The 19,920-nt window shown below is 42.4% G+C and overlaps 1 protein-coding gene across 2 annotated transcripts in view; it reads right to left on the reverse strand.

The window, feature by feature from the left end:
- The window catches only part of ANXA13 (annexin A13), a 58,617-nt gene that overhangs the window by 32,787 nt on the left and 5,910 nt on the right, over positions 1–19,920 (reverse strand). For both annotated transcript variants that reach the window (XM_037803169.1, XM_037803170.1), the window contains one exon: positions 2,926–3,001. In XM_037803169.1, the coding sequence (XP_037659097.1) occupies positions 2,926–3,001 (76 nt within the window). The remainder of the gene's footprint in view (positions 1–2,925; positions 3,002–19,920) is intronic.

Consider the following 19,920-nt stretch of genomic DNA (forward strand, 5'->3'; position numbering starts at 1 on the left):
TCCACCAGTGTCACCTGCCAGCTGTTAATGACACTGAGCAATGCCTTCTCAATCCCACCCCCACCCTTCTGGTCCTGCAGCTGTGTGACTGTGGTGGCTTAGCTGTATTCTCTCTAAATTATTGACATGTGGAGTGAAAGACAGGAATAGGTCAATCCCAGTGTTCACCATTGAATGGCTTTGTGACTTTGGGCAAGTTGCATAACTTTTCAGGGCCTCAGTTTCCTCTTATGAAAACGGATTTATGTGATGATATCTCAGTGAGATTTTATACATAAAGTGTTTAGTTCAATGCCTGGAATGTTAAAAGTTACCCAATAAATGTAAAAAAAAATTTTTTTTTCTTTCCTTTATTGAAAAAGAAAAATCCAGAAAATTAATCAAAGTTGTCTCTAACCCCTCTCTCCTTTTACTCCAAGGCAATTGCCTCCTCAATGTCCTTACACCCTTGTTCTTCTGGAGCTCCAGATGAACAAATCCAAGGTCAATCTTAATATCTGTTACTCCTATCCCACCTTCAGGCTGAGGGAGAAAATCACATCACTATGCAGCCTAGAGCCACTGCAAAATCATGGTCTCCCTACCCAACAGGGCCCTCAGCAAGGATCAGCAATCTTTTCCACTAAAGGGCTACTCCAAACCATCACTCCAGCCCCATATTCCATTGTCAAATCCATGTCTTTAGCGCGTAACCTCACCTCCCATCTCACTGAGAAATGTCGAGTTATCAGGCATGAGGACCTTCAACGGCCTGCCTTAACCACCCCTAAGAATATATCTATTCCTACTCTCAGTCTTCCACTCAAGGTAAATCCTTCTATCTGTGCTTTGGATTTCACCCTTTCCAGCTTCCTTTGGACTAGAACCTTGTTTCAAACTCTCCCTCTCAATTGACTCCATCTTTACATATCTAGTCTCCCCTAACTTGAAAGTTCTCCGAGATGTGAGCATCTCTCCTCTCAGACAAAATGGCCTGTACCCACCTCCATTCTTACCCTAACTCCTGGCAATTAAGCTGCTACTTCCGAATCTCCACTGGTTTCTCCTTGGTTGTGAAATTCAATGGACCCTTCATTTCTCACTTTACATGATCTCAGGGTGGGTAGAGTTTCACAGAAAACTCTCTTCTCCCTTGACTTCTGAAGAGGCAGTTCGCTCTCAGTTCCCATACTAACCCTTTGGGTACCATTCCTTCTTTGTCTCACTTTTAGGGTTTTTTTTTTTTTCACATGCTCCTTAGATGCTGGGGTTTCCAGGATTTATTTGCTGGATCTCACTTCTCTTTACACAGGCTTCCTGGGTAAGCTCATCCATGGCCATGGCTTCACCTGCCACCCATGTGTCAGTATCTCCCAAATTTATGGTCTCTGTTCACATCTCTCTCCCTAGGTCTAGACCCATTTCTATTGGTTTTCTGCATAATTCCATTGGATTTTCCCAAGCACCTGATTTCAATAAGTCTAAAATCTAACCTATACTTTCTTTTATATGTCTTTTCTTGACAAATGAATGAAGCAATTTCCATTACCAAGAAAACAGCCTTGGGGTTCCCTTTGATTTCTCCATTTTCCTCACCCATATGCTCAGCCTGTGGCTAAACACTGTAGTGTTTATACATAAACATTTCTTATATCTTTTCCTTCTTTTCTGCATCCATTGCCTTACTCAGCCTTATCATCTGTCTCTTGATTACCTTCTAATTTGTCTACCTACCTCCATCCCCACTGCCCTCCAATCAATTCTCTATGTTACTTTCTACATTAAAACCCTTCCTTGGATTCACACTGTTCCAGAATAAACTGCAGACTCCTTAACACATCACTTGTGACCCTCCAGAGAAAGTGTTAGATAAATGTTGGTTTGTTGAATGAATGAATGGATGAATCAGTGCAAGATGTGTGTTAAAAAGCTCTGGAGGTCCAATTTGGAAATGAAAGGTACCCTAAGTTGCCAAGGTCAAAGAGCCAGTGTTTAAGAGCAGGAATTTAATTCCTGCCTGATTTTAATGCTATTCTCACCACTTACTAAGTCTGTGACTTGGGGCAAGTCACATAGCCCCTCTAAGCCTCAAGTTAGCCATCTGAAAAATTAGGATTAAATGATATTTGCTGTTATCAAATAAAGCAATGCATGCAAAATGCATGGTACAAAGAATTCAGTAAATATTATCTATTATTATTAAGCTGTCTTTAATGTAGAATCTGAGAACTTAAGATATCACTGAAGGCAGGTGGCTTTGTTCTTACTGCCTTCTCTTCCTTCTGCTTTTCCTCCTCCTTCTTGTGGGCACATATTTTTGTACTCCTAACTATAGTCTATCACCCATGAAGTACCCATATGAGGAATTTGGGTCCCATGGCCTTAGTCCTAGATGTTCTCTCCCGCTTTCCACCCTGATCCTGGGGTCACCTGACTTCTGACCTCTTCCTTTGCCCCCAATTCTTGGCCATGCATTTACCTCTAGGCTTGGATTGTAAACAGCTTCTCCAGTTTTGACCCTTGATTCTTGATCTTGTCCACAGTTTTGCACTCACTGATCTACTTCTAGATGCATCTCCCAGGTCCCTAGTCCAGCTCTCATGAGACCTGATTCCCCACCACCTCTCATGGAAGGGGTAAAAGGAGTATAGACAACATTAGGACTTCATGAACTGCACTTCTCATGAAGTTTCCCCCACCTGCGAGTCAAATTACATTTTACAACATCCAATTTCTAACTGTTATATTGAATCCTGGAAAGCAATAGGATCTGATTATAACTTGGGAAGCTTTTGTAAAGAGCTCCTTAAAAATGATCGACTTGGATTAGCTTGGAAAGCACAAGGCAAGTGGGAGGTCATCTTTCTAAGATCATGGGAAATTTGGACTCGAGATCAAATTTAATGATCTTCAGATATAAAGAAGCAAACAAAATATCTTTCATACCCATTCCTTTGCAGGCTTTGTTCAGCCTTTTGGCGTCTCGATCCACGTCAAAACCCTGAGGACTTCGCGTTTTGGCCTGGAGAAAATAATTGCAAAGGTGAGGGTAAGTGGACAATAGAGGCATTATTAAATTTTTTCTGGCTGAACCTAGCAGCTAACTGGAAGACCAAGCAGTTATCCAAACCAGGGTCCAGTTACCACTTTACATATGGGTACATGTGGAAATCAGCTATGGAAACTCTGGACACAGAGACACGGCTGATACTCCTTGGGGCCAGCTGGCTTTAGATGACCACATGAAAACAGTTCCCTCTGTTCTCAAGGACAATCAGTCCAGCCAACCCCGGGGACAAGCGATTTTCATATCAACCCCACTGCTGTGTATCTGTCTCCTTAGCAGAGAACCTGGTATGTGGGCCGATGTCCTGGAGTGCTGAGGCTCTCAGTTTTCCATGAGACATAAGCAGTTTAGGGAATCTGTTTTGCCAGCCAGGAACTGAGGATTCTAGGTTCTTACTATAGATCCATTTGGTGACCTGGGCTAAAGCTTTACTAACTCACACAATGAGAGATGTAAGATGTTTGTCTGAGCTACTATAGGGACCAAAAAAGGCAGAGTGTGTGGTTTTGTGTTTCCGGGGAGAGAAAATTCCTATTCATATACTAAGTTGTTTCCCAAACTTCAGTCATCGGCATAATACATTCATGAATTCTTCCATCATTACCCGCGTCTATATTATTATTATTATTATTCATTCATTATTTTCCTCTCAACTGGTCTACTTTGTTTTCACTTAAATGAAGTTATTTTTAAAAGGAAACGTTCTATCAGCACTAAAATGGAAAACCAATAATCACTTGCAAAAACAAAAGGTAACTATAAAAATAAATGAATAACTTAAAAGATTTTAAATGTCAGGTTACTTATAGTTATGCAGCTAGTAGCTCCTTTTACACACACAGTTTTCTCAGTTCTTTGCCTTTCCTCATGGAGAGTCTCCATGGTGACTTGGGTCCACATATAAGTGAAGACTGGCTTAAGTGCTACTGCCTACCTCAGCCAAGTCCCCTCTCCCTCATTTCATTTCCTGGGGTTCCTATTGGGATTGAACAGTAAACCAGATAAGGCCCAGTGGACATGTGTTTGTCTACCTGGCACCCCTATTTTCTTTGGGGGATTTCCCCTTCCCCCGTTTTGGGTGGGCTCACTGGGGGTCAGCTGACAGCACTGAGCCCCACTGTCCTGCCCCAGTCACCAGTGTGAGCACATGCCCTGTCACTCTGGCAATCGTGATTGGTTCAGGAGTAAGGATGAAATCCCAGCAGTATCAACTAGTTTTCCTTAATACAGATATTGGGAGTGATAACGTGTTTCCCCTTACTGGACTTGCTAAGGCTGTTGACAGCCATCTTGCCCTCTTCACAAAGAAAGCATGAGCTCAGAATGAAGCAGAGACAAGAAGGGTGGAAGTTTAGAGAGAAAGAAAGATTCTCAGGTACAGCAGTGCCTGAAACCAGCTCTGTCCTTGCCTATCTTTGCACTTCCGAATTATATGAGCTAATAGATTCCTACTTTGCCTAAGCTGGTATCAGTTGGGTTTCTGCCCTTGCCAAAAGTGTCCTGACTAATATCCATGGCTTGGAGGAGGGCTGGCTTCTTGGACTTAGTTAATGGAGAGTCATGGGATCCTAGAGCCAGAGGGATCTTTAGAGCCACCTATCAACCCACTGCTTTTAGGATGTGCCTCATGAAGTATCTATTCCTGAAACATATCAGTGGCTGAGAGTGGGCCTGACACTTGTTAAGCACCTACCATGTATCAGGCAATTTATATACCTTTCTCCATTACTCATAGGAGAGAGTAGGTGTTATTATTCCTACTTTGCAGATAAGGAAACCTGGGTTTGGGTGGATTTGGGAATTTGGGAATCGCACCCTGCTCTATTTGCCTCCTAAAGTCAATACTCCACCCAGTGCTCCATCCTGCCTCACACTCTGAGACTGGTGCCTCCGTGTTCAGGCAGAGAGTGAGTGTGATGGTTAGGTTCATGTGACAGCTTGGCCAGGTGATGGTACCCAGGTGTCTGGTCAAGTAAGTACTGGCCTAACCCTTACTGCAAGGACATTCGTGGCTGGTTAATAAATCAGAAGGCTGGTTTATTAAATCATCAGTCAAATGGCTGCAGCTGTGACTGATGACATCAATGAAGGGCGTGTCTTCCACAATGAGAGAATGCAATCAGCTGGATTTAATCCAATCAGTTGAAGACTTTTAAGCAAGACAGATAGAGGAACTTCACCACTTCTTCAGCTGACCAGTGAAGCATTTCCTGAGGAGTTCACCGAGGTTGCCAGTTCATTGCCTGAGGAGTTCATTGAACATCTTCACTGGGGTTGCCAGTCTGCTGCCTGCCCTAGAGAATTTGGACTTGTGCATACCCATAGTTGTGTGAGACACTTTTATAAATCATATATTTATAGCTATCTCTTGTTGATTCTGTTTCCCTAGAGAAATTGCATTTTCCTAATCCAAACTTTTGGGGGGTGTAAGAAAGCTATCTGGTGCATCCAATATGCTCTAAGTGACAAATGGAGGCCCACTGGCAGAACCAGCCGCATAATTTGTGGGGCTCAGTGCAAAATAAAAATGCAGGGCTCCTTGAACACAACAATTGAGAATTTCAAGATGGTGATATCAGATCATTAAACCAAGCACGGGGCCCTGAGGGACTGCTCGGGTCCCATCCCCATGAAGCTGGTCCTGCTTTTTGGTCAAATTCTGAAAGAGCTGCTTTTCTGAGTTTGGGAGTGTGGCCAAGAGCAATCTCAAAGGAGTAAGTGGTATCTTTGCATTTCATCTGAAGAGTCTATGGAGGACTCGGGAAGTGAGGTGGAACTGAGCCAGGCTGAAGAAATCTCCTGTTAATAGACTGATTCATAAACTGCTCTGTACATCATTTTAGCCTCATCACTGCAGGGAAGTTTGCAGGACACTCGTGATCTGTTCCATTTCACAATGGATCATCTGAAGCAGAGACACAGGGCTTCTGCCAATGGCTGGGCAGATTGTGCTCTGCTGAGGGCACTGGCCAGGGGGGCAGTGGGGGCTCTAACCCGGCTTGCCAAGTCCTGTCCTGGCAGGGCTGCTTCCCCCAGGGGGCCTTTTCTCTTTTGCACGAGGCTGTGTGGGCTTGCAGAGGCCATGCGAAAACTTGTTGAAGAACCCCTTGGCAGGCAGTGGCCGAGTGGGAGCCGGGGCTAGCACCACGGGGCACGAAACGATGTTCCTCACTCTCATCACCTTCCTCTTTCGTAAGGTTGTTCCATGATACAACTACCATGGACCCATAGGACCTGAGGGGTGGGAGAAAGAACTCTCTGAAAGTGTCCAGTTTGTTTATCCAGGTCCAAAAACTGAATAAATGAGTGTTTGGTCCAAACTAGCAGTGATATCTGGAGCATGCAGTGGGAGAGTATTGAGTCACATGTTAAGAATAAAGATGGCATTGGGACTTGTTCTGGTTTGCTAATGCTGTCCTTCACTGAAGGATGGCCAATGGCGTCCAGAAAACCTCTGTTAGCTGGGAAAGCATGTGGCTGGCGTTTGCTTGCTCCTAGGTTGCATTTCAGCTCCTCTCTCAGCTCCTGTGCTTTCTTCAAACTGTCCCTTGTGGCTGTAGCAAGCTCACTCCTTCTGTGTGAGCTTATATAGGGCTCCAGTAAACTAATCAAGGCCCATGCTGAATGGGCGGGGCCACACCTCCATGAAAATTATCCAATCAGAGTTATCAGCTATAGTTGGGCGGGGCACATCTCCATGGAAACAAACTAATCCAAACATTCCAATTTAATCAACACTAATACGTCTGCCCCCACAAGATTGTATTAAAGATAATGGTGTTTTGGTGGACATAGTACATTCAAACTGGCACAGGACTTAATTCTTTCTCTTTTGATTAACAAGTAATACTAGGTAGAACTTTATAGCATTGGCACAACCATCCACAGGGCAGGTAGGAATCACAGCCATGAGGCTCCCTGTAGGACCCACTGATAGCCAGGTCAGTTATCTCTCCTCAACCTCTTGAGAGAAGAATTCAATATTGTTCCTTAAAACAGCAGGATATTTGAAGCAATTATGTGATATGATTTAAAAACTAAGGAGGGAAAAGAAAACAGTCTGTTTGGAATTTTCCCCTTTCTGTGGCTGGTGCTGCCTGGACAATGGATGTATTCATTGGGGACACCCAGTGTTTGTGCAAGGATCATCCCATGGCTTGTTGCGCTGAGCTGGGTAATGAACTTCCGCTCTGGAATGTATATGGATCCAGCATTCCTCGTCCACTGTTGATTGTTGGTGGGCCAGGCAGCTGATTTTAGGGCCTCGGCCTGTTTGCCAAACAGGACTTCTAGTTTTTGAAACTTGGAGCTACTGAGCAGAACTTTCAAATAAAGCAGGTCCGCGGGAATGCAAGTCAGACACCTAATAGGTGTGAGGCAGACTCAGGATGGGGACAGCAAAGTGTGAAGGCTGTTGAATGTGCATGTGTGCACAGATAGGACACCTGTGTTCAACTCCGAGGCATCGTCAAGGCACCGTAACAGGGCTTCTTTTGTTTTGTTTTGTTTTGTTTTGTTTGTTTTCTAACACTGCTTGCACTGATACTCAGGAAACATAAAAAGGATGGTACAAGTAAGATATTAAGAAATGCTAATAAAAAGGATTTCAGGACTTCCGGTTGATAAGATGGCAGCGTAAGATGCTTCAAGGTACCATTCCCCCACGGAATCTTTGAACAACTAGCAAAAGCTGGTAGAGGCATCTTCCTCAAAACGCCAGAAAACAGTTAAAGCATTGCAGTAACTGGGAAAGTGCTGAGTCAACAAAGTCCAAGAAGATGTAAATAAATGGAAGGATATTCTGTGTTCATGGATTGGAAGACTAAATATTGTTAAGATGTCAGTTTTACCCAAAGTGATTTACAAAAGATAGAAGCAATCAAAGTGTCCATCGGCATACAAATGGATAAACAAAATGCTGTACATAAATACATGAATATCATTCGGCTGTAAAAAGGAATGAAATTCTTAAACATGTGACAACACAGATGAACCTTGAAGACATCATGTTGAGTGAAATAAGCCAGACACAAAAGGACAAGTATCATCCTTTTCACTGATATGAAATAATTAAAATAAGCAAATTCATAGAGTCAGAAACTAGAAAACAGAAGACCAAGGGCCAAGGGCAGGTTAGGAAATGGGGAGTTAGTTAATGCTTAATTGGTACAGTTTCTATTTGGGCTGATGGGAAAGTTTTAGTATTAGATAGTGGTGATGGTAACACAACATTGTGAATGCAATTAACACCACCGAATTATGTGGTTAAAAGGGGAAATTTTATGTTGTATATGTTTTAATAGAATTAAAAAAAAAAAACATTGGACTGTACAACACAAATCTGAAACCTAATGTAAACTATGAACTATAGTTAATAGTGTAATGATAATATTGTTTCATCAATTGCAACAAAGTCACCAAACAAATGTTAATAATAGGGAAAACCATTGTGTGTGTGTGTGGGGGGGTCATTGGGGAGGGGGTAGTGTAAGGGGAATTCTGTATTTTCTGCATGATTTTTTTGTAAACCTACAACTTCTCTATTTAAAAAAAAAAAAAAAAGTTTTCTGAAGTCCGGACTTTGATTCTACATGGACCCAGGTTTGAAGGCTGGTTCGGCCCCTTGGCACCCATGTGGACTTGGGCCATTCATCTCTAAGCCACCATTTCCTCACCTTTAAACCAGGGTAGTGCCTACCTTGCAAGGTTTGAGGTTCACATAAGATAACATTTTAAGTGCCAGGTACAGAAAGCGGCTACATAAATCCTAATCCTTCTCTTATTCTTTGAGGCATCTCTTGGCTTCTGTCTTGTGATGACATTTTGGTTTTCAAAGCTGCATATTTTAATTCAAAAATTTTGGAGGAATATATATATAATATATATAATACACACACACACACACACACACACATTCTGCACATATCCTAAACACCATGTTTATAACAGGTAGCCATTGAGAACATAAGAATCAAGTTTAAGACGTGTTTTCTAGTCAGATTGGATTTGAATTCCATCACAACTGCTTATTAATGATGTACCTTAGGCAAGTTATGGAACCCCTCTGTGTTGTGGTTTCCTCATTCTTAAAATGGAGGTCATAGTGCCTACCTTGTCGGGCTAGCATGAGAATTTTAATGAAGTGATTCATGCGAAGCACCTGAAACAAAGCCTAACAGAGAGCTTGTGCTTAATAAATGTACACAATTCATATTTGCTGGAGACATATCCACCATGAAATCTCTGAATACTTCAGCCGCTTTCTGATAAATGTGTAAACGGCACTTTAAGGATATTTTAGGTAGATAACCTGCCGTTGGATCTGGAGTTCCGGGCCCATGTTTCACATAAGGCAGAAGAGTAGTTAAAATTCAGGCTGTGGGGTCTGAGCAAACTGGGATCACATCCCTTTATGAGCTGCCTCACTTGACAAGTGTGATAATGCACACCCTTGTGGGGTGTGAAGATCCACCCGCACCCCAGAGAGATGCTTAGAGTCATGCCCAGGACATTGGACTTGAAAATGGAAGCAAATCCCATGGGCACTGCCTTGTGAATGGAATGAGCTGGGACATTTCAGTCTGGATCATCTTCCTTCTGACATGTCTACGTGTCACTTCTCTGTGTGTCTATGCTCCTTCATTTAAAAACAAGGAAACGAATGATCTGTTTTTCTTGTGGGTGGAGACCTAGAAAATACATGTCGATTTTATGAGCCTAAGAAGCAGTGTCACCTGGGCAGAAAGAAGACTGAAATCATTGACCCTGTGAAATGACTCAGCGATGTCCCCGCCCCAACCCATCGACCGCTCAGGAGGAAGGTCAGCTCTTGTATCAAGTTCCTGATACCTCCCAGCCAGAAGGGCAAGACTGGAAAAACAGACTCCTGTTCAAATGTCTCCGTCCCAGTCCAGTTCAAGGAAGTTTTAACTCTTATGATAGAAACGGAACATTTTGGGAGACTCTTCTTCCAGGTTGCAGCAAATTCTGGGGATGGAGTTTGTAAAGGAGTTGGCTGAGGGATGTGATTTGCAAATTGATTGCTCTGTGTATTAGGTAGTAACCAAGATTTTCCACAACACAGCCTAAGGACAATTATCAGTTCTTGGATCCTGATTTTCTATTTGGAAAGCATCAAGACTGGAAAATAAGAATATACTCTCTCATGAAACACATAGGAATTGAAAAGCAGCAGGTTAATTGGACTCTCCTTAAATAATTCTTCACTCTTCCTCTCCTCCCTTCTCCCTTTTCTTCTCTCCTCCCTTGCTTTTCTTCCTTCCACAAACAAGCATTGAGTAGCTACTGTGCACCAAGCATTGCCCCAGGTGAGGCAGCAGAACGATCTACGAAGCACAGTCCTTGTCCCCAGAGAAATAAACATGCCAACAGATAAATGACAATTGCATTATAACATGGTAAGCACTCTGGAGACCAATAACTAAGAGGACAAAGAGGAATTTTCATGGAGGAGTTGACCTTGTGCTGGCTCTGGATAGATGAGTAGGAGTTAGGCCAGCAGTGGAAAAATGGGCAGGGATGGGGGTGGGAGTGGGAGGAGGGCACGCCAAGGAGAGATGACCGCACGATGCTTTCTAAGACCATGGACATATGCTTGCTATGATCCTTCACTGTGCTCCTACGGCGCAAACATAATGTATCTAAACTTCACGTAAGGGTAAGTGTGGACTTCGGAGTTGGATCTTCTGTGGTCAATCACTGCTTTGCACCTTGCTAGTCATATGACCTGGGGCAAGCTGATCAATCTCATTGAGCTCTAGTTGCCTCTTCTGTACATCAGGTGTTCTGGGTTGAGCTGTGTCTCTCAAAAAGATACGTTGAAGTCCTTCACAGTATCTGTGAACATGGCCTTATTTGGAAACAGGGTCACTGCAGATGGAATTAGTTAAGTTAAAATTATGTCAGACGGGAGTGGGGTGGGCCCTAATCCAATATGACTGGTGTCCTTATGAGATGGGAGAACATGCACCGGTAGACACAGGGGAGAAGGCCTTGTGAAGACGGAGGCAGAGACGAGCTCTGCAGCTACGAGTCATGACATGTCAAGGACGGCTGGTCACCAACAGAAGCTAGGGACAGATAAGGACAGATACATCCCTGGAACCTTGAGAGAACATGGTCCTACCTACCCCTTGATTTCAAACTTCAGGCCTCCCAAACTGTGAGAGAATAAATTTCAGTTGTTTTATGTCACCAGGTTGGTGGTGCTTTGTTGAGACAGCCCTGGGACACTAAGGCAGTGGGGCTGCACCTGCTCATGGAGAGCATGTGGTTTAACACCACAGTGTTTGGGATACAGCAGCACAGTGCCGGGCTGTAGCTGGCACTCGGTGGCTGGCACATAGGAGGTGGGAGGCTCGATGACATAAGGCTGTAAGGGTCATTTGTAAACTCTGAAGTTTGATCAAAATGTAAAGACAGTGGTATTTAGATTGTTGTCTATTCCCCTTGAAGTTCTCCAGAAGCCCTGACTGGCTGCGGTCTGCTCAGTAAATAGTTCATAGTGGATGTTTAGCATCCAGGCTCTGATCCAGGAGGGCTCTTTGGTGGAGCTGGGAAGCAGAGGGCAGGGGGCTGATTGTACACTGGTCTAAAGAGGGCTGCCGTTTGAACTGGCATGAAATAAGGAGGAGGCTGTGAAGGAAAAATTAAGGGCCTTGGCTCATTAAGCAGAAGCCAAATGGAGATAGGTGAAGGTTGTACAGGGGAGAGAGCCTTGGACACCCTGAATTTTCCACAGTGCAAGCAATAACCATGGCCACTGCTCATTAATGATACCTTGAGCCCATGTGATGGTTTTGGCTAAATTTGCTTTGTGTGATTTTAAGAATATCACAGAATTTAGGAAACTGAGGTCCAGTTTGGAGAAGGGGCTTCTTTGAGGCCACACAAGGCACCCCCCATTCTCAGAGATCTAGCCACCAACCTGCCATGATGCCATCTTTCTCTTTCTTGAAAGAATGCTATCCTTCCCAAGTATTTGTTTTCCCACCTGAAAGAGGGTAATAATAGGACCTGCCTCTTAAAAGTTGTTATCAAAAGCTCTTGGCAGGATGCTTGGCAACTGGTAAGTGCTCAATGTTATTTTTATTATTTCCTTCCATCTTGACCTGATTCCTATTGAGTGATGAATGAACCCCTTACATGGGTGCTTGGTGTGGAGCCTTTAAAATGGGGTATGATGGTTAGGTTCATGTGTCAGTTTGGCCAAGTGATGATGTCCAGATGTCTGGTCAAGAAAGCACCGGCCTAACCATTACTGCAAGGACATTTGTGGCTGGTTAATAAAGCAGAAGGCTGGTTTATTAAATCATCAGTCAATTGATTGCATCTGTGGGTGAATACATCAATGAAGGGTGTGCCTTCTGCAATGAGTGAATCAATCAACTGGATTTAATACAATCAGCTGAAGACTTTTAAGGGAGAAGAGAGAGAACTTTCACTTCTCCAGCCTGCCAGCCTCTCATCAGAGACCTTCATCGGAATTGCCAGCTTGCTGCCTCCCCTATGGAATTTGGACTCATGTTTCCTGCCCTATGGAATTTGGACTCGTGCGTCCCCACTGTTGCATAAAACACTTTTATAAAATCTCATATTTACAGATATCTCCTGTTGGTTCTGTTCTCTTAGAGAACCCAACTAATACATGGAGGTATAATAAACTCAAAACTATACTTTTGTTCTTAATCAAAAACCATCATATACTTATACAGGTAACCATTATCAGGGGCTAAAAGAGAAATTTATGGGAGAAAACCTTAAAATCGAGAATCACAGCAAAATATACTGGTCCAAACAATTTACATAGAATAATTGATTTAATCCTCCCAACAAGCTATGAGGTTGGTACTATTACCTCCTATTTTACAAATGAGGAAAGCAAGTCATAGAGAGATTAATAACTTGCCCATGTACACATAGCTAGTAAGTGGTGATGTGGGGATTTAAATACACACATTCTGGCTCCAGAAATTCTACTACTGACTTCTGATTAATTGACTGTTTTTTTGTTCCTGTCAAAATTATTTTTAAAAACATTTTTTTTTTCCTTAATGGGAGAACAACTTGAGCCAATTCTCAGAATGCTGGTCTTTTACAGAAAGAAATACGAGTCAAGACCTGCGACTTAACCGCTGAGTAGGGAAGGCAAAAACTTCTCATATAGCTGTGGGATCAAGAAATACTCCTGATGATGAGACAATGAGAAGTGAAATGATAAATGAAGGCCAAATACCACTATTTGCTAGGCCAAATGGACTGCCCTCTCCCTATGGGCAAACCGTGTATGTAGGAGAGGCACTATTGTCAAATTCTGCTCACAATAATCCTTCTGATTCAAATAGAATCATGTTTTATGCTTCCCATCTGTGATGCACACTACCCGCCTTACCCTGCAGAATCTCAGGAGGATCAAATAAGACAGTGTGAGAATGCTGGGCAGGGAGGCTTCACCAGCACGATGATCTGAGCTGGCAGGGGTTCAGCTGGCCTTTCTGTCCCTTCTCCAGCAGCTTCTCAGACTCTTCCTCCTCCTCCTCCTCTCCCCTCTCATCCTAAACCTTCGGTTCCCCCATTTCCTAAAACATCTTGCTCTTAGAATAGTGGAGGGAGAAAGCTAAAAGGAGTGTACTATGCCAGGGAGGTTATTTTAGCAGAGACATTTTGAAGACAAAAAAGGCATGAGGTCCCAGCAGGATGATCAAGCTTTCCAATAGACTCACTTCTTTGGGGTGACTGCTTTCCAGCCTGATAAACTGTCAAATGTTTTCCTGGGTAAGATCTCCTTTCTCCCTGCCTGGAGGAATCTGGGCTAATAGACTGCTGGTTTGTCCCTCTTGTGAGGTACGGGGAAGGAGAGGGGGCATGTTGCAAGTGGCGTGATCACTGTAACTTCCCAATTCCTCACAAGGCCAAAGAAGGCTGGGGATGAGAGCACGGAGCCTCATCTTTTAAACACCTGTAGCCCTCGATTCCATGCTCACAGTGAAGAGTGTGTCTACTTCAGGGACTTTGCTGAAGCCTCACCTCTTTTTTGAAACACTTCCTGATACTCTTGGGTAGAATTGAGGACTTTTTGCCGGTGCCAGCTTGGAGCTTGGACGACCAACTCTCCCAGTGGCGTGGGACTCGGGGGTTTCCTGGGACTCAGGACTTCCATTGCAAAGGAGGCAAATTAGAGTCCCCCACCCCCACCCCCATCCCCACCAAGAGAGCTGGTTGTTAGACATTTTCTAGCACACCACTGACTTTCTCCTTTGTGCTTGCCCTCCATTCTTCCAGAGACTTCTAGAAGATTCCCTTAAGATACGTTATGCTTGTTCGCTAGTCTCATAACTGCTGCTGTACTCGACAGGAGGACAAGGGTCAATCTTCAAGATGAGTTGATTTTCACCCTGTGATACAAGAAGGAATCAGTGTGGGGGAAGTGCCTGTTGAAGACTCCTTAGTCTCTTGGGGGCAAGGGCCCTGTCATATTCATCATCATATCCCCAGCGCCAAGCACAGTTCCCGACACGTTGTAGACACTTGGCATATTTTCACATATTAAAGGAAGCTCAGTTGAATTGATGGAGTAACTCCTCTCTGTAGCCACTAGGCATTTTCTTTCCTCCAAGGAGAGGATGAACCAACTTTTCTAGAGTACATTCCTTCCCCTTTGCATCCTGGCCTTGCTCTAATTTGTATCAATGCCAGAGATCAGTGGCAGAAGTGGGGACAGGAGAGGAGGAGAAAAGTTAGCCAACTAGACATCTTGAGTGATAGTGATGTCAAACCTTCTAGGGTAATGGAGCAGGAGAGAGAAAAGAGAAACAGTAAATTTAACTGAGGTTTGTGGGAGGGCTCAATCAGACCTTACCTGGAAACACAAATGAACGTGAAGACCTAGGACTTTCAAGTGTAAAACAGTTTGGACTAAATAGAGTTTTGGGCTCTTAGAATTGCCTATATGGAGGACATGATGGATTCTGAGGCAGATGACATCACCAAAATATAGCCCAGTCGTTTTTCAACCTTTCCTGTATATCAGAATCATTTGCTAAGCTTTACAATATACAAATGAATGAGTCCCACCCTGGTCCTATTAAATCAGAATTGCTGAGAGTGAGACCCAGGTATTTAAAAAATTCTACGGATAATTCTAATGTGCAGCTAGGGTTGAGAACCACTAGGCTGACAAAGATTAGAAACTCGCCCATGGACTCCTCATTGAGTGAGAAACACAACTTAAAAACATGCTGAGGGTTTACACAGGTAAGAAATCCTAGGCCTTCTCCAAGGAGCAAAAGATAAAGAATCAGGGTCATCCTTAATCTCAGAGTAGAAATCCAACCCAAGGTTTTCCAAAGTGGGTGACAAGTAACACTGTGGTCAGAGTTGGTTTTAGGTGTTGCATTGAGAAGGCATTAAAGCCTACTGGATTTCCAACTGCAAAAGGAATTCCTTTTTTTGTTTTGTTTTTAATTTTATTGAGATATATTCACACAACATACAAACCATCCAAAGTATATAATCACTGGCTCACAATATCATTACACAGTTGTGCATACATCCCTAGGAATTCCTTTTTAAGCTCTCTTAATTCTTCTGACTGAGTCAGTCTTTGCCTGGAGATAGCACGTCTTTTATAGCTTTCTAACACAGTGATTGGCATATTACAGGCTGCAGGCCAAATCTGGCCCATTACCAGTTTTTATAAAACAGTTTTATTGGAATCCAGCCATATTCATCCATTTATATTTGGCTAATGGCTGCTTTTCTGGTACAACAAAAAGATGAGTAGATGCAAAAGAGATTGTATGGCCCACAAAGCCTCATATACTTGATTTGTTGACCCCTGCTCTATCCCATGCTAATAACAGAGAGAGAAAAGTTGATGGTATCTATGGTGGCTTAGAGCTATGTACCCCAGAACACATGTTCTTAAAGTAAATCCATTCCTGTGGGTGTGAATCTTGGCAAGTAGGACCTTTCAATGAGGTTACTTCAGTTAAGGTGTGGCCCAACTGAATCAGGATGGGTCTAATTTCTATTACTGAAGGCCTTATAGGGAAGGTCACAAAGAGAGAGAAAGCCAGAGGGAACATCCAGAAGTGAAAGTCAACAGAACCCAGAAGATAAAGGAGAAGTCAGGAGCGGCCATCATATGCAAGAAAAACCAATGATCAAGGATCAGTGGCAGCCAGCCTTAGAAGGCTGCAGGCTTCTGGCAGAAAGCATTGTCTTGAGGATGCTTCCATTTTGGACTTCTCCTAGCCTCAAAACTGCAAGCCAATAAATTCCTGTTGTTTAAAACAATCCATTGCATGATATTTGCTTTACCAGCCAGGAAACTAAAACAGTATCTGACTCTTCAGCTGGCAACAATATTTAGTTAGAATTTGATATGTTCTTTTTGCTTTCATTTTATTTAATAAAATTACCTACAATTGTGTCATCTGATACTGGTTTTCCTTTTATGTTTCTAATATAAAGTTTCCTTTTAAGATAAATTTATTTATGTCAAACAGGTGAGTGGATTTGAGAAAATATGGGTAGCTGATAGTCCAGGTGGCATATATATAGATATGGCAATCATCATGAATGTCATACTCCTACTGTGAGTTTGGGGAATATTGAGTGTACCCAATCCCCTCATTTAACAGACGTGTGTTAAATCGCCTGTCCAGGGTTACCTACTTGTTCGTGGAAGAACCTGGACTCCTCTCTATCAGGACAATGTTCTTTACCTCTAACTGGTTACTCATTTGTGCTTTGAAGCCAATTAGTGTGGATGCAAAGCATTTTACTCTTAAAGTTCGTGAGTACAGAGCCAGAAAATACCTTGGCGACATTTCCACAGACATGATTAGTAGAGACTGATGGGCAATTTGAAACAGAAAAACGGAGCCATACTCATCTTTAAACATGAGTGCTGTGTGTTTACTGACATATTGGTTCCATTAAGTTGATTGTTTCTTGGGCATGGTTTTTTGGGGACAATAAATTTGATTAAAAGTCTTCCTTTTTTCTTTTCTTTCTTTTTTTTTTTTTTTTTTCTCGTTTTAAATCAGAATCTATTTAACTGATGTCAGAGAAAAAACTACTAAATAGAAAAGAATATATTTTGCAGTGTGCTCTGTTGGGTATATTTGAGCACAGCTTGAATCTTGCAATAATATTTGTTATTTCACCATCTAGTTATTGCTCCATTTTAATTGGGATTCTCTGTGGTCACAGTGACTAATAGCAAGGCTGATTCCTCCACTCTCAGATCTTCTTCCCACTTGGACTCCATTAGAAGTCTATTTGCATTCCTTTTGAATCAAAGGGTAGACCAGATAGCTAGGAAATTATGTTAGGAAGCCTGAGATCTGTCCAGCTCTAGAAGGGTGCTGGGAACCCATTGCTGTTTTTGGCTGTTGATCCATCTTTTTAAAGATGCAGTTTTAAAGTGACATGAGTGACTTTTAAGAGTTTGGCCACACTCTAAAAGGGCAGGAATATTTGCTTCATATGGCAAATCAGGCTAAAAGTGGGGAAAAATCCAATTGGATCAGATCTCAACATTTACTTACATATGTTGCCTATATATTCTGAAAACTGAGTGAATAATTTTAGGTTAAAAATGGCCTTTCTCCAAAACTGGGGGATAATTTATACATTAACACTTTAAGAATATCTTTTTGCAAAGATTGATATTGTTAGGTCATTTTTGAGAAAGACAAGCTTTCTCAGGCCATGTTCTCTAAGTTATACAGGCTGATGTGATCTTTACCTGTCAGGGGTGACTCTGGGGCTGGGCAGGAGCAAAGACATCTAACGTTAAGGTTCTAGCAACATGCAGTACCCTAAGGTGGTGAGCACCATTGTTTCTGAATGTACTGGTTATCTTCTCAGAAATGTAGAAAATAGGGAGGCCAAGTGGGACAGCAGGTTTGGGGACCTACCCCCAAACAGAGGAGAGGTGAACAGATCAACTCATGAACCTTTCAGTCAGTGTCTGTCCAGGTGAGCATTTCTCATCCAGGCAGGAAAACCAGCAGCTCAGCAGCCTTGTTACTGGCCATCAGTGAGGCCCTTCGTACTATGGCTGTGAGAAGTTACTAGTGGGCTAACGGTCCTTTGGGGGAGAAACTGCTACTTTTCAGCTGCTGCTGACATCAATAGGAAGACAAGGATCAGTCTTCAAGATGAGTTGGCTTTTACCAGGTGATGAGAGGGATTCGGTGTGGGGAGCACCTGGGCCAGAGGGGCAGGAATACATGGGTGCTGATGGAGATCCAGCCAGATAAAGACAGCACCATCTTCTGTACCTGTCTTACATAGCCTTGCTTTTTCATCAAAGGTGTGTGTCTGATGCAGAAGCTAACTGACCTGGGGCAATTTTGCCTTCCAAGATTCATGTGGCAATGTCTGGAGACATCTTTTGTTGGAAGGTGTGTTGCTGGCATCCAGCAGGTAGGAACTTGGGGTGCTAGTATATGTCCTTTAATGCACAGGGTAAACCACCCCCAACAACACCAACAAAGAATGATCTGGTCCCAAATGTAAACAGTGCTGAGGTTGAGAAACCTGGCCTAATGCTGTAGCAATTCTGTCAACTTGTTACTATAAAAGGTATTAAGAAGGTTGTACTTCTGGTAATAAATGGCATCCAGGTATCAACTAAAGCAAGTCATTCAGTTAAAAAGAGCAAATTGCTGTGGTTACATAAAAAGGAAAATTAGAAGTGGACCATGATGTCTTCCTTCAATTTTTTTGCAAAGTGATGCAGGTGAAAAACTCTGAAAGATGACTGCTGGTATAAGGTAATGAGGAGGAAGTGTTTGTGTTGAGGCTGGTCCAAAGAAGTGAGAAAGCTGTCATCAACCCCCTCCCTCTATATCTGTATCAATATTGTTGTAGGGTATCATAGCCTAAATCAGCTGGATGACTGGGCTATAGTGTCTCTTAGTTGACTGATTCTTAGGGTCATGTTAGTATTGTGTTGAGCTGGAGAACATGGGGCTACTAGTAGAGACAGAATAATAGTCATTATCTAGAAACAAGATTTTGTGTCCTGGGAAAAATGACTTGTCTACTTTGAGGTTGTTCATAGATTGTTTTGGGAGTTAAAGACCCCTGAAGAGTGTTAAACTTCCAGATATCCAATTACTGACGCATTGCATTAACAACAGTGAACTTGAGGACTAAGGTGGTTGTAGGGAGATAATGGCTATTATTCAACTATAAAAGGAGTGTTGCCTTCAAGAAAAATGAAGCACTTCTTTCATTAGAAAATAATTATCCATTTCCTCTGATATTACCAAAGGTTGTTTTTTTGTTGTTGTTGTTTTGTTTTTGTTTTTTTGGTCAACTCAATAAGAATATAAACCTGGGACTACTTACTATCAGGAAAAAAGGAGCTAGTGTCCTCTGGAATTCTCAAGAATCAATGATAAGTGGGCAGACAGAATTGAAAAAAGAAGATATGAAAATATTGGCGATTGAGCTGGGCCATCATCTCATCAAATGGTGCTGTGTGTAAGGCCTAACTGACAGTGTGTGAACAAGTTCTGATTTGCTGAAAAGGAAACAAAGTGAAAATACTAGATTTGCTTTGAGCAAATTTCAGTCTCATTCAGTATCAAAACAATGAATGTTATTCTTTCCCCTGTTAGGAGTTTAAATTTGCATTGGATCTGAATCTATTAATTCTTTCTCTAAAAATTTTCCTAACTTTTTAAATCTTACATTCCATTCCCACTACAACCATCTGAAGGGTGAATTATTTTATTATTATTTTATTGCCTTTCTACCTAATCTTTAAGGCTTTATTCTTTTTCTACAGCAACAGTAGCAACAACAACAATAATAGTTGTAAGAAAGCACAA

The sequence above is a fragment of the Choloepus didactylus genome, chromosome 14 (assembly GCF_015220235.1).
Source record: "Choloepus didactylus isolate mChoDid1 chromosome 14, mChoDid1.pri, whole genome shotgun sequence".
Taxonomy (NCBI): Eukaryota; Metazoa; Chordata; class Mammalia; order Pilosa; family Megalonychidae; genus Choloepus; species Choloepus didactylus.